This window comes from Phyllostomus hastatus, unplaced genomic scaffold (assembly GCF_019186645.2).
Source record: "Phyllostomus hastatus isolate PE091 unplaced genomic scaffold, TTU_PhHast_1.1 phas_contig_137, whole genome shotgun sequence".
NCBI lineage: Eukaryota > Metazoa > Chordata > Mammalia > Chiroptera > Phyllostomidae > Phyllostomus > Phyllostomus hastatus.
The window spans coordinates 1,664,960-1,684,177 of NW_025333583.1; the positions used below are offsets into that span (position 1 = coordinate 1,664,960).

The 19,218-nt window shown below is 43.3% G+C and overlaps 1 protein-coding gene across 1 annotated transcript in view; it reads left to right on the forward strand.

Moving 5' to 3' along the window:
* Positions 1-18,135: 18,135 nt before the first annotated feature.
* Positions 18,136-19,218, forward strand: part of LOC123829834 (SPHK1 interactor, AKAP domain containing) — a 119,084-nt gene continuing 118,001 nt past the window's right edge. The window contains 1 exon segment of the mRNA XM_045855783.1: positions 18,136-18,358. Coding sequence (XP_045711739.1) covers positions 18,331-18,358 — 28 coding nt within the window. The 5' untranslated portion in view covers positions 18,136-18,330.

The window sequence follows — 19,218 nt, forward strand, 5'->3', positions numbered from 1 at the left end:
GAGCATTTTTTGGAGCAATAAACATATATGGCTGACATATGAAAAAATGTTCGGTCTCGTTAGTGATCTAAGAAATGCAACCTAAGACTACAGTGAGACTCTAGTTTACATTCATTAAGTTGACCTGACAAGCATCAAATGTTGGTGTGGATATGGAACAACAAGAACACATATATTCTTGTGGATTTTAGAACATCTTGTGGATGTTAAAACCTTAGTACAACCCTTTTGGAAGACAGCTTATTTTCTATTTTGAGGGCGATGTGGATGCATGTACACTCACGGCCCAGGAAATTCCTGTCCTACAGAAATGCTTGCACGTGTACAACCAGGAGAAAGGTACAAGAATGTTCCAGCCCTGGCTGGTGTAGCTCAGTGGGTTGAACATGGGCTCCAAAACCGTGGGACAATACAAAGGGTCACCGGTTTGATTCCCAGTTACAGCACATGCCTGGGTTGCAGGCCAGGTCCCCAGTGGGGGCCATATGAGAGGCAACCACACATTTATGTTTCTCTCCCTCTCTTTCTCCCTCCCTTCCACTCTCTCTAAAAATAAATAAATAAAACCTTAAAAAAAAGAATGTTCCAAATGCCTAGGAGTAAAAGTCTATCCATGGGAAAAAAGAAACAGATAGATTCTTTTATAATCTCCATAGACTATTATACTACAGTGAAAATTAATGTCCCATCTAGGAATAAGACTACTTTTAGAAATACCATATTGAGTTAAAATCTAAATCCTGGGAGACTACCTATGGATCTCACCAAAGGTAAAGGAAAACTAATCATTATATCGTTGGTCATATGTGGTAAATTATTTTTAAAAGCAATGAAGTAATACATATAAAATTAACAACAATGGTTAACCTGAGAAAGAGGCAGGGAATAAGATGGGAGATGCTTACACAGAAGAAAGTTGTTGTTCACGGCATCAGTGACACAATTGTAAGGAAAACAAACTCTCTCACTTAAGGAAGGTACATACTGGATTCCCATCTCTAAATGTGGAAAATCAAGCTGGTATCTGGTTCTCGTTAGCAACAGTGGAAAACTCAGCCAAATGTAAAAAGAAGAAACCATCCTTTAAAGTGAACGTATCTGACCAGTCTCATTATTCTCCCATGTGACACAGTAGTATAAAAATGCCAGTAAATAAAAAAAAGGCTTGCCTTCCCAGAAAACCTACATAAGGTAATGATACCATTTTCCCAGTGTTTTTGTTGGCTCTTCGATTGCAGGCAACATGATATCAATGGGCAGTCGGTCCGGTAAAAGTATGCTGGCTCAAGGCTGGAATTACAAAGGATTATTTGAGAACATGCACATCAAGATGAAAGTCAAGCACACAAAAACACGTGATGACTCACTGGGTTGGCTGGAAACATCTATCATGGAAACAATAGAATGTGTCAAGATGGAGTTCCTCCAAAGATAGAATAAACTGTTTCTATGTGTTTAAAATGCAGTTTAAGGGTCAGCCTGAGCAAATCCATTGAAGCAACCTATAAATCATTTCTCAGCTCAAGATCAGCGTTAAAAATCTTGCACTGCAGAAAGAGAAAGGAAACGAGGGCTGAAGGATTTACTTTTTAGAGATCACTGTTAATCCACCTTTATATTTCTCTCACATTGGGGGGGGGGGGTCAATTCTTTTTCTCTTGTATTGCTCCGAAAATCATAGGAAATTATCCTTTACCGACCAGCCCCAGAAAGACGGCTGTGCTTCTTTCAAAACATATTTACTTTAAATCACTTGGTGAAAATCTAGGCAGATATCTTTATTAAATATTTTATTGTTGTTCCAGTACAGTTGTCTCCATTTCCGCCCCCACCACTTTCCCCCGCCCCACCCACCCCCGTATCCCACCCTCCATCCTCCCCCCCTTTGGCTTTGTCCATGAGTCCTTTGCACATGTTCCTTGACAGTCCTTCCCCTTCTCTCCCCAACTATCTCCCTCCCCTCTCCCCTTGTGTTAATGTCAGTTTGTTCTTTATTTCAACGTCTCTGGTTGTATTTTGCTTGCTTGTTTGTTTTGTTGATTAGATTCTGCTTATAAGTGAGGTCATATGGTATTTGTCTTTCACCACCTGGCTTACTTCACTTAGCATAATGCTCTCCAGTTCCATCCTTGCTGTCCCAAAAACTAGGAGCTCCTTCTTTCTTTATGCTGCATGGTAGTCCATCATATAAATGTACTACAGTTTTTTGATCCACTCATTTACTGATGGGCATTTAGGTTGTTACCAGCATTTGGCTATTGAAAATAACACTGCTATGAACATTGGTGAACATAGGTTCTTTTGATTTGGTGTTTCAGGGTTCTTAGGGTATAATCCCAGCAGTGGAATTGCTGTGTCAAAAGGCAGTTCCCTTTTTAGTTTTTTGAGGAAATTCCATATTGGTTTTCACAGTGGCTACACCAGTCTGCATTTCCACCAGCAATGTGCTAGAGTTCCCTTTTCTCCACAACCTCACCAACAATTGCTGTTTGTTGATTTATTAATGATGGCTATTCTGACCAGTGTAAGGTGGTTTTAACTTGTATCTCCGCGATGGCTAGTGAGACTGAGCATCCTTTCATATTAGGCAGATATTTTCTTAGGCAAATAAATGAAACAATAAAATTATTATTGGTCTAAAAATATCACAAAATTGCATACAATAGTCAGAAGTAATTTTAATACAGAGCAAATGTTTCTAATATAAATTTCTAAAATTAAGATTACAGTATTGGAAGCTAGCTATGTAATATATATGTATACATATAATTAAATCTTTTATTAATTATTCATGTTGGCTTGTTGTGTTCCAGTGTGCTCAATGCTATTGAAAGACCATCTAGAATCTGTGCTGGGAATCTGTGAAAAATACATAAATTTCCTTCCAGTTCCTTTAAAAGTCAACAGATTTAAAGGCATTTATAGACTTCATAGGGCAAAGCACACCACCATGAAAAGAAGGACCACATTTGAGAAGTTATTTATAATGGGCACTCTACATAAGGGTTTTTTTTTTAATCTATAAAATAATCCTTAGACCCTTAGATGTCATCATTATTAATCCCACTTTACAGATAAGGAAACCCAAGCTCAGAAAGATAAACAACTCAGGTTTCCAGAGTTTACAAGTGTAAAAATGTGAATTCAAACCAATCAGCCTCATTTCAAGGCCCATGTCACTTGCTCCAAAATCAAGAGGATTGTCAACTGGACACATTCTTACCCAACACAAGTCTTTGAAGGATTCACCTCTAACTTGTTTCATTCTCTGTTCAATTATTTGTGCCAAATGTACACACTGAGCACTTCCTCTCTGCCAGTCACCATGTCATGGACGAAGGCTCAAGAATCAAAGATTATAGACTTTTTTGGGTTAGAGGGTATGGCCAGCTGTTGGAAAGTCTTTCCAAGAGGGAGACACCTGTGAATGTAGTTGTCCAAAAACAACTAACTGTGGCTGCCAAAAAGACCTCAGAGGACCGGCAGCAGGTATTCTCTGGGCAGTGGAATAAGCTATGAAAGACGGTTGCAGCTACAAATGAGCAATAACCAACAGGTAAGGGCAGAAGGGGGAGGGTAGACCCTGCGGTTGGAACGGCGGGCTTGGAACCTGAGCTCCTCATTCACCAGCTGTGCAAACTCCAACAGTTCACTGAAACTTCTCGTGTTTATTTCCTCAGCTATAAAACAAGGCAATAATAATACCCAGCTCCCCGTAAAAACTAGAAGAAAACATATAAAGTGCATCACACACAGGAAATAGTTAAGCACTACTATTACTACTATCATTTTCCCTGTCACTAAAATTTCTGTCACTTACCTGAAACTCTCTCTATCATAGCAGAACATTGTCATCTACTCAGTTACAGGGGGAAAAAATTACAACATGATCATGTTCTTTTCAATACAGAATGTTCACTTTTGGAAAAATAGATGTAGAATAAAATTAAATTAAAAATAAATTTTTCTTGAAAATTCATTTTTCCCTTTTACATGTTGAAATACACAATAAATATATTTGAAGTTGGTTACAGTCCTTTGAAGATGTTAAAGCTCCAGTGGGTAGATTTTGTTCTCTCATTTTGTTTGTCATTAGTCAGGCCCCATATTGGGTCACCTTCAAACTACGATGTAGAGCTGAGGCCTTCCTGTTGCCTCTCTCCAGATCCCTCAGCATTGGGTTCTTGCTGAAGGCACAGACCTTTAAAAACTGCCAGTGTCTGGATCCCCATTCCCAGAGAATCTGATTGAATTGCCTGAGAGAATGCCTTCACATCAGGATTTTTAAAGCTCCCCAGTGATTCTGTGTGCAGTCGGGGTTGAGAGCTACTGCCTTGTGCAACCCCAGAGAGCTTCAGGATACACCTGCCTTTGACTAATTAAAATTCCTTGTGTGGGTTATAGTAGGAGAGAAAATTAATGAGCTGGATAACATAGCTGAGGAAACAACCGAAATAAAGCGCAGGAAGAGAGAAGGAAAAATGCCTGCAAAGTTAAGAAACATGGATGGAATGGCCTGCCGTGTGTCTCAGGATAAGAAGGAAAAGATAATAAGGTAAAGCATCAATATGGCTGAGAATTATTCCCTTTGGAAGGAGGATTAAAACCCACAGTGTGAAGATGCCCATCACACTGGGAGGGGACAGGTGCTCTAGGGAACAAGATTTGATATTCCAGGGTATAGTTATATTCAGAAGGGGTCAAGCTCTACATGATACACGGAATATGTTTGTCATGTAGTCATCAACAGATAAAACACCATTAAACACAGTTGTAAAGATGATAACATCTGTGCCAGACACTACTCGAGGTGTTTGCATTTCCACGTCGAGTACAACCCCTGTCGTACAATCGTTATCATCCCCATTTGCAGTCGAGAACGCCGCAATCAAGTAACATTAAATGGAGGTTAGAGAGGTTGAACGTGGCTCCCACAGCAAATGAACCAAAGGATTCACTTGGCCCTGAGCTGAGGAGTAGACAGCATCCTTTGGGAGATCGCTGGTTGTACGAAACAAAGGGAAGTTGGATGTCTCATCAGTCACCAGTGCAGCTCTTGCTAAGCCAGTGAAATAGCAAACGTTTTCTCTTCTTTTTATGTATGCTAATTTCACATAAAAGCTCTTTCACGAAGGAGCACACATCAGGCAAATAATTTTAGGATAAAGTTAAAATTGCAAGCATTTCTGTGCTTATTTACTTGAAAGTTACCTAACGTCCAGGAAATGTTCGTGGGTTTTATTAAAAATTTTCAGTACTTTTTGCAGGGGAGGTGAGATGTGATACAATGGTCTCACTTTAATATACACCAAAAATAATTAAAGTAAAGCATGAAAGAATATTCTCAACAAAAATACAAAAATAATTCAAAACTTCACCAGGAGACTGGCCATTAGGTTGTAACAGTGCACGCAAGGATGGTTTTTCTTAGTTTTGAGAATCCACTGTGTCTGAATCCTTCACATTTTTGTAGTTCTGAAAACTGGATTACATGTATAAATACGGTTTTTTTTCTTGTATATGTGACAATGTTGTATCTGCGCTGGAATTTCCTGTAAGTAACCATTGCTAATTAGACATGTATCCACAGCAGACGGACAGATGGACCACAAGCAGCAATAGGTGTGGAAAATGGGCCTTCCGTCACCTTGCTGCCGGGGAGAGTTCCCTGACCACAGCGCTCTCCCTGCCTCCTTTCCTGGGGATGGCAGCGACCTGGTGCCCTTCCTTACGAAATACTCGCATCACACAAAATCCAAAAGGACCCAACCAGGTCCCAGAGCTCAAGTATTATATTTAGAGTTTTCCCCTTCAGCCGTACTTCCTTTTTATTTTTCAATTCCTCTCTGGTTTGGTTTCCCTTTGCTCGTTGGTATTATTGTTCCCAGCATCAGACAGGCTTTGTTTTTTGTCAGTCGTGACCCGCATGAGCAAGGACACGGGAGCAGTCAGCTCGGGATGCAGGCAACGATACAACCGATGAAAGGTCGGTTTGTTTTTATTATCACCAGACACGGGCAACGTAAAACAACATCTGCAGCGACATACTCCCCCCCTGAAAAACTTCTATAATCCAACCTGTAAACAAGTGCCACGGTTAGTGCTGAGTTTTAATAATATGCATGTAAGCTTAAAATGAGCACCTTTATCTTACGTTCCCTTTAGTAAATGCAGTGCTCTACATGGGGGCCAATGTGGGGGACTTTCAGAGACAGAGCTAACCTCCAACACACACAGCCTCGGCAGCACACGTATATTTCGAGAGAAAGTTCACAAAGCTCTGGGATCATCTGAGCTTGAACCGGCACAGTCCGTGTCTCCAACCCCTGCATATTCTTGGGTGTGAACAGGAGATTCAGAATCAACAGCGAGAGCTGTGTGTGGTTTTTCTTTTCTGAGTTATTGTTTTCAGATGAAGTTTTCTAGATGAGGCAAATCAGACACAATTTGAGAACAGCCCGAATGAAACTTAACAATGAAACCCTGAGCTTCAAAATTGTTTCTTGTGAAAAATGTTTTTGACTATGCAACAGGGAAGTGAAGAGAATTTATATAGAAAAATAATCAAATTTCAAAGAAGATTGCCAGGAGAAATGACAGAAGACGATGGCATTGCATTGCCAGGGATATCAGAAAGGCAATGTTTGAATGCCTTCATCGTTTTCACCAAGAAGTAGACATTTGTTCTAAATCAATGAATCTAGTAAAACCATGCAGACTCTGTGGCTTCTCAGGCAGGAATGTAGGCAGCTCCAGTTTCATTGCTTCGCTTTCTCTGTGAAACAAAAGATGAGACTGCCTAACAAGGTCGAGAGGAGATGCAACGAAATGGGCGATTAAAGAGCCGCATGGAGGAGTTTTGCAATGCTTTTTTAAATAAAATGGGTCAAGATTGGGAGAGCAGACTAATATGGGGGAACACATCTAATTATATAAATTGTGAGCACCTGCTATGTACCAACTACTACCCAAAAGGGAGGGGCGTTCAGCCTGAGGGGCGGGCAGAGGCAAACCACAGTTACCCAGTGATGTCACTGCAGATGGGCCCAGGGTTCATGGTCAGGTACAAGGAATCTCTGAGATGTTTTTCCCTCAAATTATCTCTAGACACTTACTTCTCTTTTGAAGTCAGAAGGATGGAAAAAACACAGAACAATAAAATAAAGATATAAAACAAAGTGAAATGCTTGTTTTTTAATAATGTAAGTGTTCTTTTCTTTTCATAGTAATTTGGCTTCTTAGACATCTTGACATATAAACTTCTTTAGGTTATATATGTGCATGTATATATATAGGTTATATATATACATACATGTATATAGATACACATACATGTGTGTAGATACATGCATATACATATATGTGTATACATATATATGCATACACACACATATATATATGTGCATGGTTTTCCTGTGCTGCATTTAAAAATTAAAGGTCCCAATTATGTTCTAGGGAGCCTATCACATAAATTAAAAACATACGTTTTATGGATCTGAGGTAGATAATTGGTAGGAAAAGCACTAATTTTTTAAGTACAGATGATCACTTTTTGAATAGACCTTCCCCACACCTGACAAGTTGTACACCGAGCACACCATCATCTCCTCGTAAGTGTGGCCTGGAACCTCTGCTATGTTTAGTCTCCTGGTTCTCTTCTCAGCTGCTCAGTCCACAGCCTGACCCATCTGTGGAAATGATTCCTTGCTGGGCTTAACGTACTTCATGAAGGATCAAACAAATTTCCTTTGATTTTCATGCCTGTTTTGTGAGTTTCCCCCACCCGAACTTAGAGTAAACAACAACCATTGCATGTCAGGTAGCTGAACACGATAGTCACTGTTTCCCTGGTTTGCTCTTTGTCAACAAGCAGCACTGCATGTTTTATTTTTCACACCTAAGGGAGGCCACGCAGAACTTTCACACTGCTTTCTTAAGTGACAAGTGTTACTGTGATAGCAACGCTATTTGTTTCTGGTTGACTCCCTTTGCTTTGCAGGGAGAATCTTCCTTTGCGAGTCATTTCATATGACTCGCATGTTCCTTTCAGTTGACATCTCATGAAAAAGGATGTAATTTTCATTTCCACAGAGCAATAATTTGCAGAGCAGCGTCCTAATGGGAGGTCAACAGTTACATTCTAAACCTCCTGCCTACAGATATACTTCCTTTTATGTCTGGCAGAAATCACCTCAATTACCTGTAGTTTCCCTTTCTAAAATTGTCTGTTATATCTGCCTCCAAACTGAAAAATATAAAAATGAGAAGTGTCATCTTCCTGTAAGCAAGGGGTAGCCAGAGTTAACAGATGAAAGGGATACTTTCTCTGATGGATAGTGTAGAGAAACATGGAGAAGTGAGAATACAAGAGACTGAGTAGACAATAACAGGAATCTGGTCCCAGGAAGAGTGAAAAAGACTTCTCTTGCCGGGAGCATTTAGAATAAAACTGATGCTCTGCCTTTCCACTAGATGGCCTTGTGTGGGCACCTGCCACAGTGGGCTTGGAAGCAGGGAGCCCAGTCAATGGGCAGATTGAAAGGGTGAAATTGCACCCGCCTGCCTGCACCGAGTGCATTACGGCCCCCATATCCATGGCTCCACAGGCTCCTCAGAAACCTATGCTCAAGGTCAGCATGGTTCAAGTCCAAGAGGGCATAGTGGGAAAACTGGAAGATTAAAATCTGCTTCTGATGTTTTATACCTTGATTTGAAAGGTGGTTAGGTGAGTGTGCACATTTGTCAAAACTCACCAAATTGTGCCCTTCAAAGCAGTGTTTTATGATTTGTGCCTTAGACCTCAGAAAAGATCATTATAAAAGTAAGCAACGAACTTTTAGCTATAAAAATGGCAAAGTACGTGGAATACGCTTGTGATACAATGCTAGTATGTACCATATTCCCGATATAACCTTTAATAATATAATTCTCCCTTCTGGTAATTAAAAAATTAATATTGAGACTTTAAAACACAACAACAGAAACTTGGTTCCAGTTTTGGTGCCACCATTGAAGTTAACTTCTCACTTTTTCTTTTCTCATCCACAGTGAGAACCGTATCTGTTGTATTGGGATCACAAGGTGGCTGTGAGCCTCACAAGAAAAATACGTAGGAAACAGCTTTGTAAAGTGGCTAATAAATGTTTAACTTTAAATTTCTAACCCATTTACTAATCTGAGGAGACGCAAAGCTCTTTCTTATCTTGGCCTAGATCTCATTCACTGAGCAGCCCCCGGGAGCTGTGCCCACACAGGGAACGCGTGCTAGTGCCCAGTAAATATTTGCTCATTAAATAAACTGAAGAAGTGTTGATTGAGCACCAACTGTTGCCAAGGACTACAGCTATAAAGGGGCATATGCGTCAAATCAAGATTCTACATAAAAAAGAACACGTGTGCACATACTCAATAAGGTAACTAATTCTCTAAGAGAAACGACACTTGAGCAACAACAAGGATTAACGTGGGAGGAAATGGAACCTTCTTGGCACTTGGAGAGGAATGAGATCTTCAGAGGAAATAGGTAAGAATACATACTAGTAATGAGGATTCAGCTGTCCAAAGTGAAAATGGATTGCGAAGACCAGAAAGGACCATTCATTCAGTCCTAGTTAGAGATCGCTCTCTCTCTCTCTCTCTCTGTCTGCATGTATACACACACAGAAAACTTATTTTCTTTGTATCTCTGAATTATACCAAGAAGCATGGACAGAGAAAAGCAAAGTTATTTGAAAAAGGGTTAGCAAATCATTGATTTCATAACTTTATGATTTCCTGGGTTGTCATCAAAGCTCACAAAAATATTTTCAATAGGTACTCTACAAAGAAAACCTCTAGAAAAAGTTATTCTTCAGTTGCATTACAAAATAAATGCATCTTCCCTTTTTAGGAAAAAAAAAGAAGAGGGCCTTCTGGGAACTGGTGGAACAGCTCTCTTCTGCTGTCCAAAGGTTAGGACCTCTGGCGAAGGAATTAGAGACGAGAGCCTGGGGAAGTGGCCGGGGCCACTGGCGTTCTCAAGGTTCCCGTTCAGTGAGGACACTGGGGAGAGTGGCTTCCTCAGGGCCGCCAGAGGGGTTCCAACACGGAGCTTGTATACATTGGAGTCCACGTAAGAGTGCTTCAGCTCACAGTGACAAAATTCCAGGAATCCATAACCCCCATACTTACTGATTTGACACAAAATTGTCATAGACTTGCAAAAGCCTTATAATCCCTTTAGATATGACATCCAGACCAATCAGTCACTGTGTCCCCTCCCAGGGCAGCCCATTAGTGGAGCTGGCCATTCGTGCCCTCTGGAGTTTCCAGTACTCAATGACTTTTTACAATATTTGACAAGGTTGCTGGGTTTTATCAACCTTTGAAAAATTGACCTCTTTTTCCCACTAAAGGTAATTTACCTGGACCCCAGTCTAGTAAATCAAACACAATGAAAGGAAACCCTTAGTTATATCTGCAAGTGTGTAAAACTGTCTATTAAAGTTTGTATGATACCAATCAAAATGGTTTTTTTCTGTAAATGAGTAGAAACATTTATTCTATTCGTTACTTCTAATTTCTTTCTCTTTAAATGAAGAAACATCCCTATAATCAAGGAAAGGTCTGGTGGCGCCCATGCTGGGCTGTGCTCTGAGCAAACCCTTTAATGTGGAAGACAAATCTTGCCAGCTGGCCTGCCGACAAGTGAGTGCAGGGTAAAAAGTTGTATCGTTGTTGACTACTGTCTGTGCAAAAAGCAATTTTTGTCGGGGTAGCAGTCTGGGTTCCTGAGACATCCTATTCCTGTCATCACAGGTATTAGGAATATCTCAGACAGCTCTTGAAAATCCGAGACTGAATTCAAGATGAGAGCGAGTTATTCGGTCTATGGTCCACTTGCCTTATGGAAATAAACCTTCTATGTCTCCTTCTCCTTCAGCCGTGAAGACAGTTTGATGTCCTGGCGGTTATTTCTTTGCCAGAAAAGAATCTAAGTCTGGGATTTGACAGGTTGTTCTCTAAAGCAAAACTGGGTTGTGAGTGAGGACGTGGAAGTAGTTTACAAATAGGCTGGAGTTGACAGTGGCCCTCCGGGTCCCATTTAGGGGATACCGGGCTTTATGCTCCCCCGGGGGTGCCTTTGCGCATCTTCAGTAAACATGAAAGCCTTGGCTCAAATGCTCCCCCGTCAATGCTTAGACGAACCAGAGTTTCTGTGGGAGCAAATTAGAGTGACTACTCCTGCTTTTGTAAAGGACTTTTGGCATAATTAGCCAGAGGATGTTTGAAAGTGGAGAATTGCGAGCGCTATTCACTTCAAGTCTCCTATTCATCACCTCGGCCAACAACAAAAGACATGGTGGCATAAATGAATGCTCACCGGCTCCCTGATAGTCTCCGGGGTGCACATTTGGTTTGGATAAATGTGCATGAAACTGGAAGTTTTGCAAAGTAAAATGCTTTTACAAATGAGGCTGGAAACCTTTCAAGGACAGCATTTCTGGAAAGGTTTTGCACACTTGCAGAGTTGAAGTGACCGGGAAAGTCTGCACAGGCAGATCCTAAGCTCATGCATCACATCGAAGAACAATTAACATACCCTCTCCTCCCTGGAGGAGTCCAGCTTTAGGTGCCGCTAACTATGAATCTCATAGTCAGCCACACATGTTTCTACCTTGACTGGCTGAGCATTAGGTTTTCACTCAGGGTTTACGTCTGAAGACTCAAACTGTTTAATAGATAATATCTCATTCATGTTCTCTGAAGAGGAAACCATTTATAGGAATTTGAGGCTATTGACTACTGTACTCATTTCTTTTGGGGGATGAGGAGGCTGAAGAACCAGTATTGTGCTAAGTGGTCCCTGAGACTTTTGTTGTCTCCAGCCCTCTTTCTAGTCTATTCTTCTTGCAGTGGATATTCCTTTATCTCACAGGAATGCCTGTAAACTCTTTGAGATCATCCTCATGTTACTGACCACTTCACTATACAGTTGAGCATCATGAAAATAACATTAGACTTAAAGTGAAGACTCGTTTTTTTATCCCTACCAATTAACTGGGTGCCAGATACCACATAGCTTGCCTAAAGGCTCTGATATTCCATTTTTTCTCACTCATTCATATGTTCCTTCATTTATTAACGAGCATTCTTTGCATTTTTACTCCAGGCCTAGTACAGTGCTCATTACTAACAATAAAACAATGACCCAAAACAAATTGTAATAGCTGGCCTCCAAGATGACCATCACCAATTTCTTCCCTCCCCTATGCTTAACCCTTCCCCATTGCAAGATGGAATCAATTTCGCCTCCCCCTGAATCTACGCAGGCTCTGTAATCACTTGGCCAATAGAATACAATGGACCTGATGTGGTCCATGATTCCAGGCCCAGGCTTTAAAAGACTGAAGGCTTCTACTCCCTATCTGTTGGAACTCTAGCTTGTAGAATCCTGAGCCAGCCGTGTAAGAATTCCAACTCCCCTGAGGCTGCCATCCATGAGGAAGCTCAAAGCTAACCAGGCGGAAAAGCCGTGGATAGAGACAGAAAGACAAGAACAGGGAGGCAGGATTGGTCAGCCCCCAGCTGCTCCGGCCCCATCACCATACTGTGTGCAGATGTCTTCAGGAGAATCCAGTCTTATGAGATGTTTGACTTCAATTATATGAAAGACCCAAAGCATGAATTTCCCAGTGAAGCCCACCATTTCCCGCAACTACAGGGAATAGTGATAAATTGGTCTTTAAGGCAGCTAAGCTTTAGGTTGGTATTTCTACAGCATCTGATGATGGAATTACATGCTCACTGCCTTCTTGGAAACTAGAGTTGAGCGAGGACAACAGGAGACTGAGCAATGGTCACAAAAATGGAACGTGAAGTTACACTGTGATGTGTGTCATTGAGGGAAGGGTACATGGGGCTGAGAACATAATAGTCACTTCAGCAATTTTCAAGATTCTCCAGGTCTGCATGTAAATAGCACAAATGGTGGATGCAGGCGAATTCAGTTCATGCACCGTGTCTTTATTTTGTTCACCGCAATAGAAACACTTAATTATGCCCAGTATCACACTAGGCTTAACACCCTTAGGATCTCTCTCAGCATTTTCTGATTTCCTAAGGACACATCTTGCTAAAGGATGCACAGAATCACTCGAGGTAAAGCACAGAGGCTCACAGACACAGTTCAAAGCTGGGGCAGCTTGGTGCTGAGACAATGAGTATAAGTTCCCTGGGGAGCTCTCATAAAAGCTCAGTGGCTTAACGTGAACTTTCGAAGAGCAGGAGATACCTGCATTCCTATAGGTGTTATAGTCTGGGCTTCCTCCTACTAGAATGGAAGGGGCAGGAGGACAGGCGTTTTTGCAAAGCTTCTTTACTGACACAACCCACGTCCCTACAAAAAGAGTCTGCCATGTCATAGCAGCTTTATAAATATTGTGGAACAAACAAATAATCAGAAGCTATGAAAGTGGATAAAGTTTGCTGGGAACTCTTAGGACGTAGGAAAAAAAAACTTTTAAAGATCTGTTAAAGGCACAGTTATGTTTGCCCTGCGTGGCCTGGTGCTGTCACTACTAGCACAGCCACGGCCTTTTTCAGCGGCAAGATTTAGAACACTTCTGTTCTGGGCCCACCTTCGTAGCTAATTCATCAGGAAAATCTTAAGTCGGCTTCTTTCCAGGTTTGTTTTCTGTTCTATAAAATAAGGTGTTTAGAAAAAAAGCTTCTCAAGATTGGCTGCATACTTAGTCAAGATTCCAATAGACTTTGTACATTAACAGCACCTCTATAGAAACCTCTATAAAATGCTGGCGCGTGGACACCATCTCCTAAGATTCTAATCAGCTGGTCTTCAGGGGGCTCAGGTATTGATAGATAGCCAGAAGTGAGAACCACTGACCCCAGGATCATGGCGCAACTCTGTTCAAGAGCGGCCATCCATGGGTGTGTCCAGGCACGTATTTGCTGTTAAAGTGGGATGGGGGTCACAGGAGGCTGGTAGTACTGCAGCGTGTCTTGTTGAGTTAGTAAGCATCACCAGTGCTGCTGCAGACGCTAGAGAGGCCGCGCAGACAAGAGCGGCCGTACGTCAGCTCCGCGGAGCCTTCTTCCCAGTACTCTGCTGGCTTCGGGTGCACTGGCTACTGCTTTCCAAACTCCTAAAGCTGTTTAATAAACCTCACACCCCACTTGCTCCCCTTCTATGCCTGTCCTGAAAGCTAAGCAGGTTGTTTGCTCATGCTAACGCAGGCGAATCTGGGTCATTTTCACGCGCTCTTGGGAACTGTGTAGGCTCTGGGCAGTAGCCTTTCGCGTTTTATGATTATCACTGAATCTTGAATCTGACACTTCAGAATCCTCACCTTCTAGCTCCCCAAACTTGGTCTGGAAATCAGATCCACAATAAACGATCTCTGACTGTGTTTTGAGGCCATATTCAAAGCACAGCACCTGGAGCGCTCCCGCACCTTCAGGAGATCAAACTGCGATGGCCGCCAGCCAGGACCATCTGCTTAACGACACCCCCTTCTTCCTGTTCTCGTCATTGATAGCAGCCTACGTTTTGGAGAGCAGTGCCACCACCGGAATTGAGAACCCTGGTTAAGAAATTATAAAATAAAATTTTAGTTCAAATAATGTTTTGGGGGGGTTCCATGATGCCATAATCTCCATTTTTAAAAGATAAATTGCCCAACTGTTTAACGTGATGCACAAAAAGTTACAAATATCCCCCATTAGTTTCTGTGGAACCTCATTGCTCAGTTGTTTTGATGGGTTCAGTGATCATTGCAATCGCAAAATGCAGAAATGTGCTGCTTTGTTTTGTAACCCAAGACTCTGAGTCTCAGTAATCAGGAAATTTTTTAGGATTTTGAAAGCACAGAGATATTTGCCTTATCTCTTACCAACCAACCATCATGGCCTTCCAAGACTGGGGCATAGATGGCCTGTCTCTTTCCAACTCCCTAAGAATTTGTGGTACCCTCTCTATAGATTTCCAGGATCTCACATACCCAGGCAAGTCCCTTTACTGAGCTAAGCCTCTCTTGAGGATAAAATAATCCAATCTATAAGGGAGTTAGTTCATCGACCCAGCCAAGTGCTATGCAGGTGCTGCTGGAAAAGAGGGTGTTGCTTGTTTTGTCTGCCTCCTCCCTGATCTAAGAAATGCCGTTATCCCCCACTACCTATCCCACCACACATCCCCCCATCCCATAGGCGCACTAATCCTGCCTCGATACTTTGCCTGACCTTTGGCTTGAACTTGGTAGATCTATCCATAAGCACAACAGGAATATATTCTCTCATCAAGAACATTTCCTGAAGTGGGGGCTGCCGCACTGGCTGAGGTCATTGTTGCTGTGCTTTTGCTTTTCTTTGTTTTAGAAGTTGGACAGCACAGGGATTTTTATCTCTTTTGCTGTCAATCACGAAACTGCCTCCTCTGCACTCTCATCACTTTCCCAGGCATTCCACCTCTTAGCGTCCCAACAGGCTTTGTCACAAGCAGTCAGATCTTAACTCTGCTGCAACCTACACCCATCTAGCTCTGCAAAATGGCATGCTAAGGTCACCAACTAATCATCCTGCTCTCCCACCTTGTCTGCTAGCTCCAAACTTAGTAGAGTCCTTCTAACTTCAGCTCTTCTTCCAACTTTCTGACTCAACCTTAAGCCTCTAACTGGGTGACCCATAGAACTCACTGGCCACAGTAGAGGCCAGCTCACTGCAACAGCCATTCTTTCCCCTTCTTTGCCACAGCATGCTCTGCACAGTTCCTCAAACAAGCGAATTAGACCAGCTGATGTGTTTGGGGAATGCCCTTACTCACTCAGTAGGCCTGAGCATCCACATAAGGACCGCTCGTCTCCACATAGAGGTGGGTAGATGACCAGCTCTGGATCTCCCTCCAGATGCCTGTTCACAGGGCACATTTTCTCAGTGTCCTGGCTGGCTTTCCAACTGCTGGCTGCAACTCTTGGGAGCCTCCTGGTGAAACTTGAAACCACCCTCCATACACAGAAGGCACTGAAAGACCACTTCAGATCATTAGGTGGTTGGCTTAATGAGCAAGAGAACTTACATACAAATCTTGTCTTGAGTGACCACAAGATAAGTAGATATTCACACTTGCCTGCCACAATCTTAAACTTTTATTTAGAGGCCTTGATGGGGTTCAGTCACATGTTCAATCCAGATGGGCTGAACAACAGCTTACTATCCCAAGTCTGTGTCCTTGGAGCAGCCTGCAGCATGGAGAAGGCAAACAGAATACACATTCCAAGGACAAGGGAGTGGGTGAGAAGCCTCTGATTATCCCAGAGAGATTTTTACATTTTACATTCCTACCGGTAAGAGGTGAATGATGAGAAACTCATTTTCTCTGCATCCATACCAGGTCTTATTCTTGTCACTACTTTTTATCTTACTCCTTCTGTTAGGTGTCTTGTGAAATATCATTGTGGTTTCAAGTTGCATTTTTCTAGTCGGTTAAACATCTTTTCATGTGCTTATGTGTCTTCTGTAAATCTTCTTGAGTGAGGTTTCAGTTTGCCCATGTTTTTGGTTAAATTGTTTCTTTGCCCATATTTTAGTTAAATCGTTGGGATTTTTTTTTTTACAGTTAAGTTTTGAGAGGTTTTAAAATATATTCTAGATGGTAGGCTTTTGTTGGATATCTGACTGGCAAATATTCGCTTCCAGTGTGTAGCTTGTCTATGAGTCCTCTTAACAGGGTCTCTCATAGCAAAAGTTTGCATTTAATGAATTCGACACAGTTCAGCTTACCCAACTTTTATAGATTGTGCTTTTGTCATCAAGTCCAAGAAGTCTTCCCTGGCCCTAGGTCCCAAAAACTTGTTTCTATGTTTTTCAGTAAAAGTGTTGCAGTTTTATATTTTACATTTTAGTGTGAGACTTCTGCAAGTTTTTTTAAAAACGTTTCTTAATGAAAACATCATTTTTAAGGATCAAAGTCTACAGGACACTCATCTTAACAGTCATTGCTACTATCAATGCCTTTCTTCTTTTTTTCTATGTATTTTTTTTTAAATTTTATTTTAATCATTGTTTAAGTACAGTTTTCTGTCCTTTACTCCCATTCCAGCCCACCCATCCATCCCTCCCCACCTCCCTCCCGTTTCCATCCCCTCCCCCAGTTTTTGTCCATGTGTCCTTTATATTTGTTCCTGTATACCCTTTCCCTTTCCCCCTGAAATTCCCCTGAAATGCCCCTGAAATTTCTCCCCCTCTCCCATCTGGTCACTGTCAGTCTGTTCTCTATTTCAGTGTCTTAGGTTATATTTTGCTTGTTTGTTTGTTTTGTTGTTTAGGTTCCTGTTAAAGGTGAGATCATACGGTATTTGTCTTTCACCGCCTGGCATATTTCACTTAGCATAATGCTTTCCAGTTCCATCCATGCTGTTGCAAAGGGTAGGAGCTCCTTTCTTTCTCTCTGCTGCATAGAATTCCATTGTGTAAATGTACCACAGTTTTTTGATCCACAGTGCCTTTCTTCTTAAAATAACTGTCATTTTTTGCTCAGGGAGATACTAAGGCAGGCACTGTGGAGACTTCTGTGACAGCCCTTCTTCCCGGGGCTGGGTGCTGGCCTCTAAAGAATGACCCTTGTCACTGGCTTTGAGGTTTCTATGCACACACAGGCTTCTATAATAAGTGAGTCACAATTAAGCAGAATGAGTTAGGGGAAGAATTGTGAGAATCACACAGGTAGAGTCTAAGTAAAGGGGAGGCAGTTGGGGGATCAAAGAGCATTGTCACGGTAGAAGACAGACAAACATCAAATTTAGGAGAGGTGGCCAGAGGAATGGGAGGCCTGTGGGAACAGGAGTGTTGCCAAGAGAAGAGGGGAATCTGGGAAAGCAGGGGAACGACTTTAAGGCTCAGACTGCTGTACCTCAGGGATAAAGGGAAGGGAGGGCACAGGCAGGCAGGGTGGGGAGAGAGAAATTTTGTTGGAGTCACTTGGACTGGGCACAGGGAGTGGCAGGGAAAGGTCTGACGGAGCCAGTGGCAAGTGAGAGGGGGCTGCCCCGGGGGTAAGCGGGAGCTGGCAGAAAGGTTGGAGCTTTGGCCGCACCAGATTCGTGTCAGATTATAAAGGGGCGACAGGAAGGGACCTTCCAGTGGTAGCAGCGCGCAGTGCGCCACACTCCCCGCCGGGGAGGAGCGTGTCTCTGACAGCCCGGCGGCTGTCCCAGCCTGCGCGTGTCTGTCCCCGCGCGTGTGTGTCCCTGGCTCTGGGAGCCCGGTCCTCGCGCAGCAGACTCCCGGCCCTCTGCCCTCACCTTGCGCCTCGCTCCTCTGCACGCCCATCGACAATGGATGGCAACTCCCTGCTCTCCGTGCGGAGGTAAGAGCCGCTTCCCTCTTTGCCCAGCCCAGTGCCCCGCAAACTCCGTTCTCCACCCCGGTGGCTCACATACTTGCCCTGCGCCTGCACGGCGCTCCCGCGGAGCAGACAGAGGACGCTGCACTTGCAGTTAGGATGGTCCCTGGCGGGGCGCGGAGCCTTTGGGAGACGGTGATCCCCGGCTGGGCGCGGAGCTCGGGGCTGGGTGCGGCCTGCGGGCGGGAGCTGCGGGGATGGGGGACGGCCGCCCACCCTCAGGGCCGGGATCTGGGCTCTGTTCTGCCTCGGGAAGCAGGAGCCGGAGTGTCCGCAGACACAGCCTAGAGAGGTTTCGCGCCTCGTAGAGAGGCTGGTTTCCCAGGTGTGGGTGAAAATAGGAGGGAACAGGTCTAGGGCAAACTGCCCCACTTCTCGTCCATCTGAACCAGGGCGAGTGTCAGAGGTTGCTGGGTAGGGAGAGGGTGAGGATGTAAGGAGTGGGGTCGAGTGGGGAGATTGCCCCTAACACCCGATCTAGGGTCAGAAGAGACCTTGATGCGCCCCAGTTCTACCTGCCTCAGCTGCCCGCACACTCCCTGCCAGACTGTGAGTCCTCCTGACCATCTCCCGCCACGCGCATTCCCTGACTCCATCCAGCCCTGGGGTCCCCACGCTGGGTGGGTCAGGGATGCCACCTTAGACCCCACCACGTGGGAGTAACGCGATTCCCCTGGTCTGCGTCTGACTCTGTCCTGTCTCCTTCTCTCCCTTTGCCCCTTCTCTGCGCTCCTTCCGACACAGTCCTTTGCGAATCTGAGAAACTGAGATTGTTCTATTTTTCACCCGCATACACCTCAGGGGTAAATTGAGATTGTAGCCCT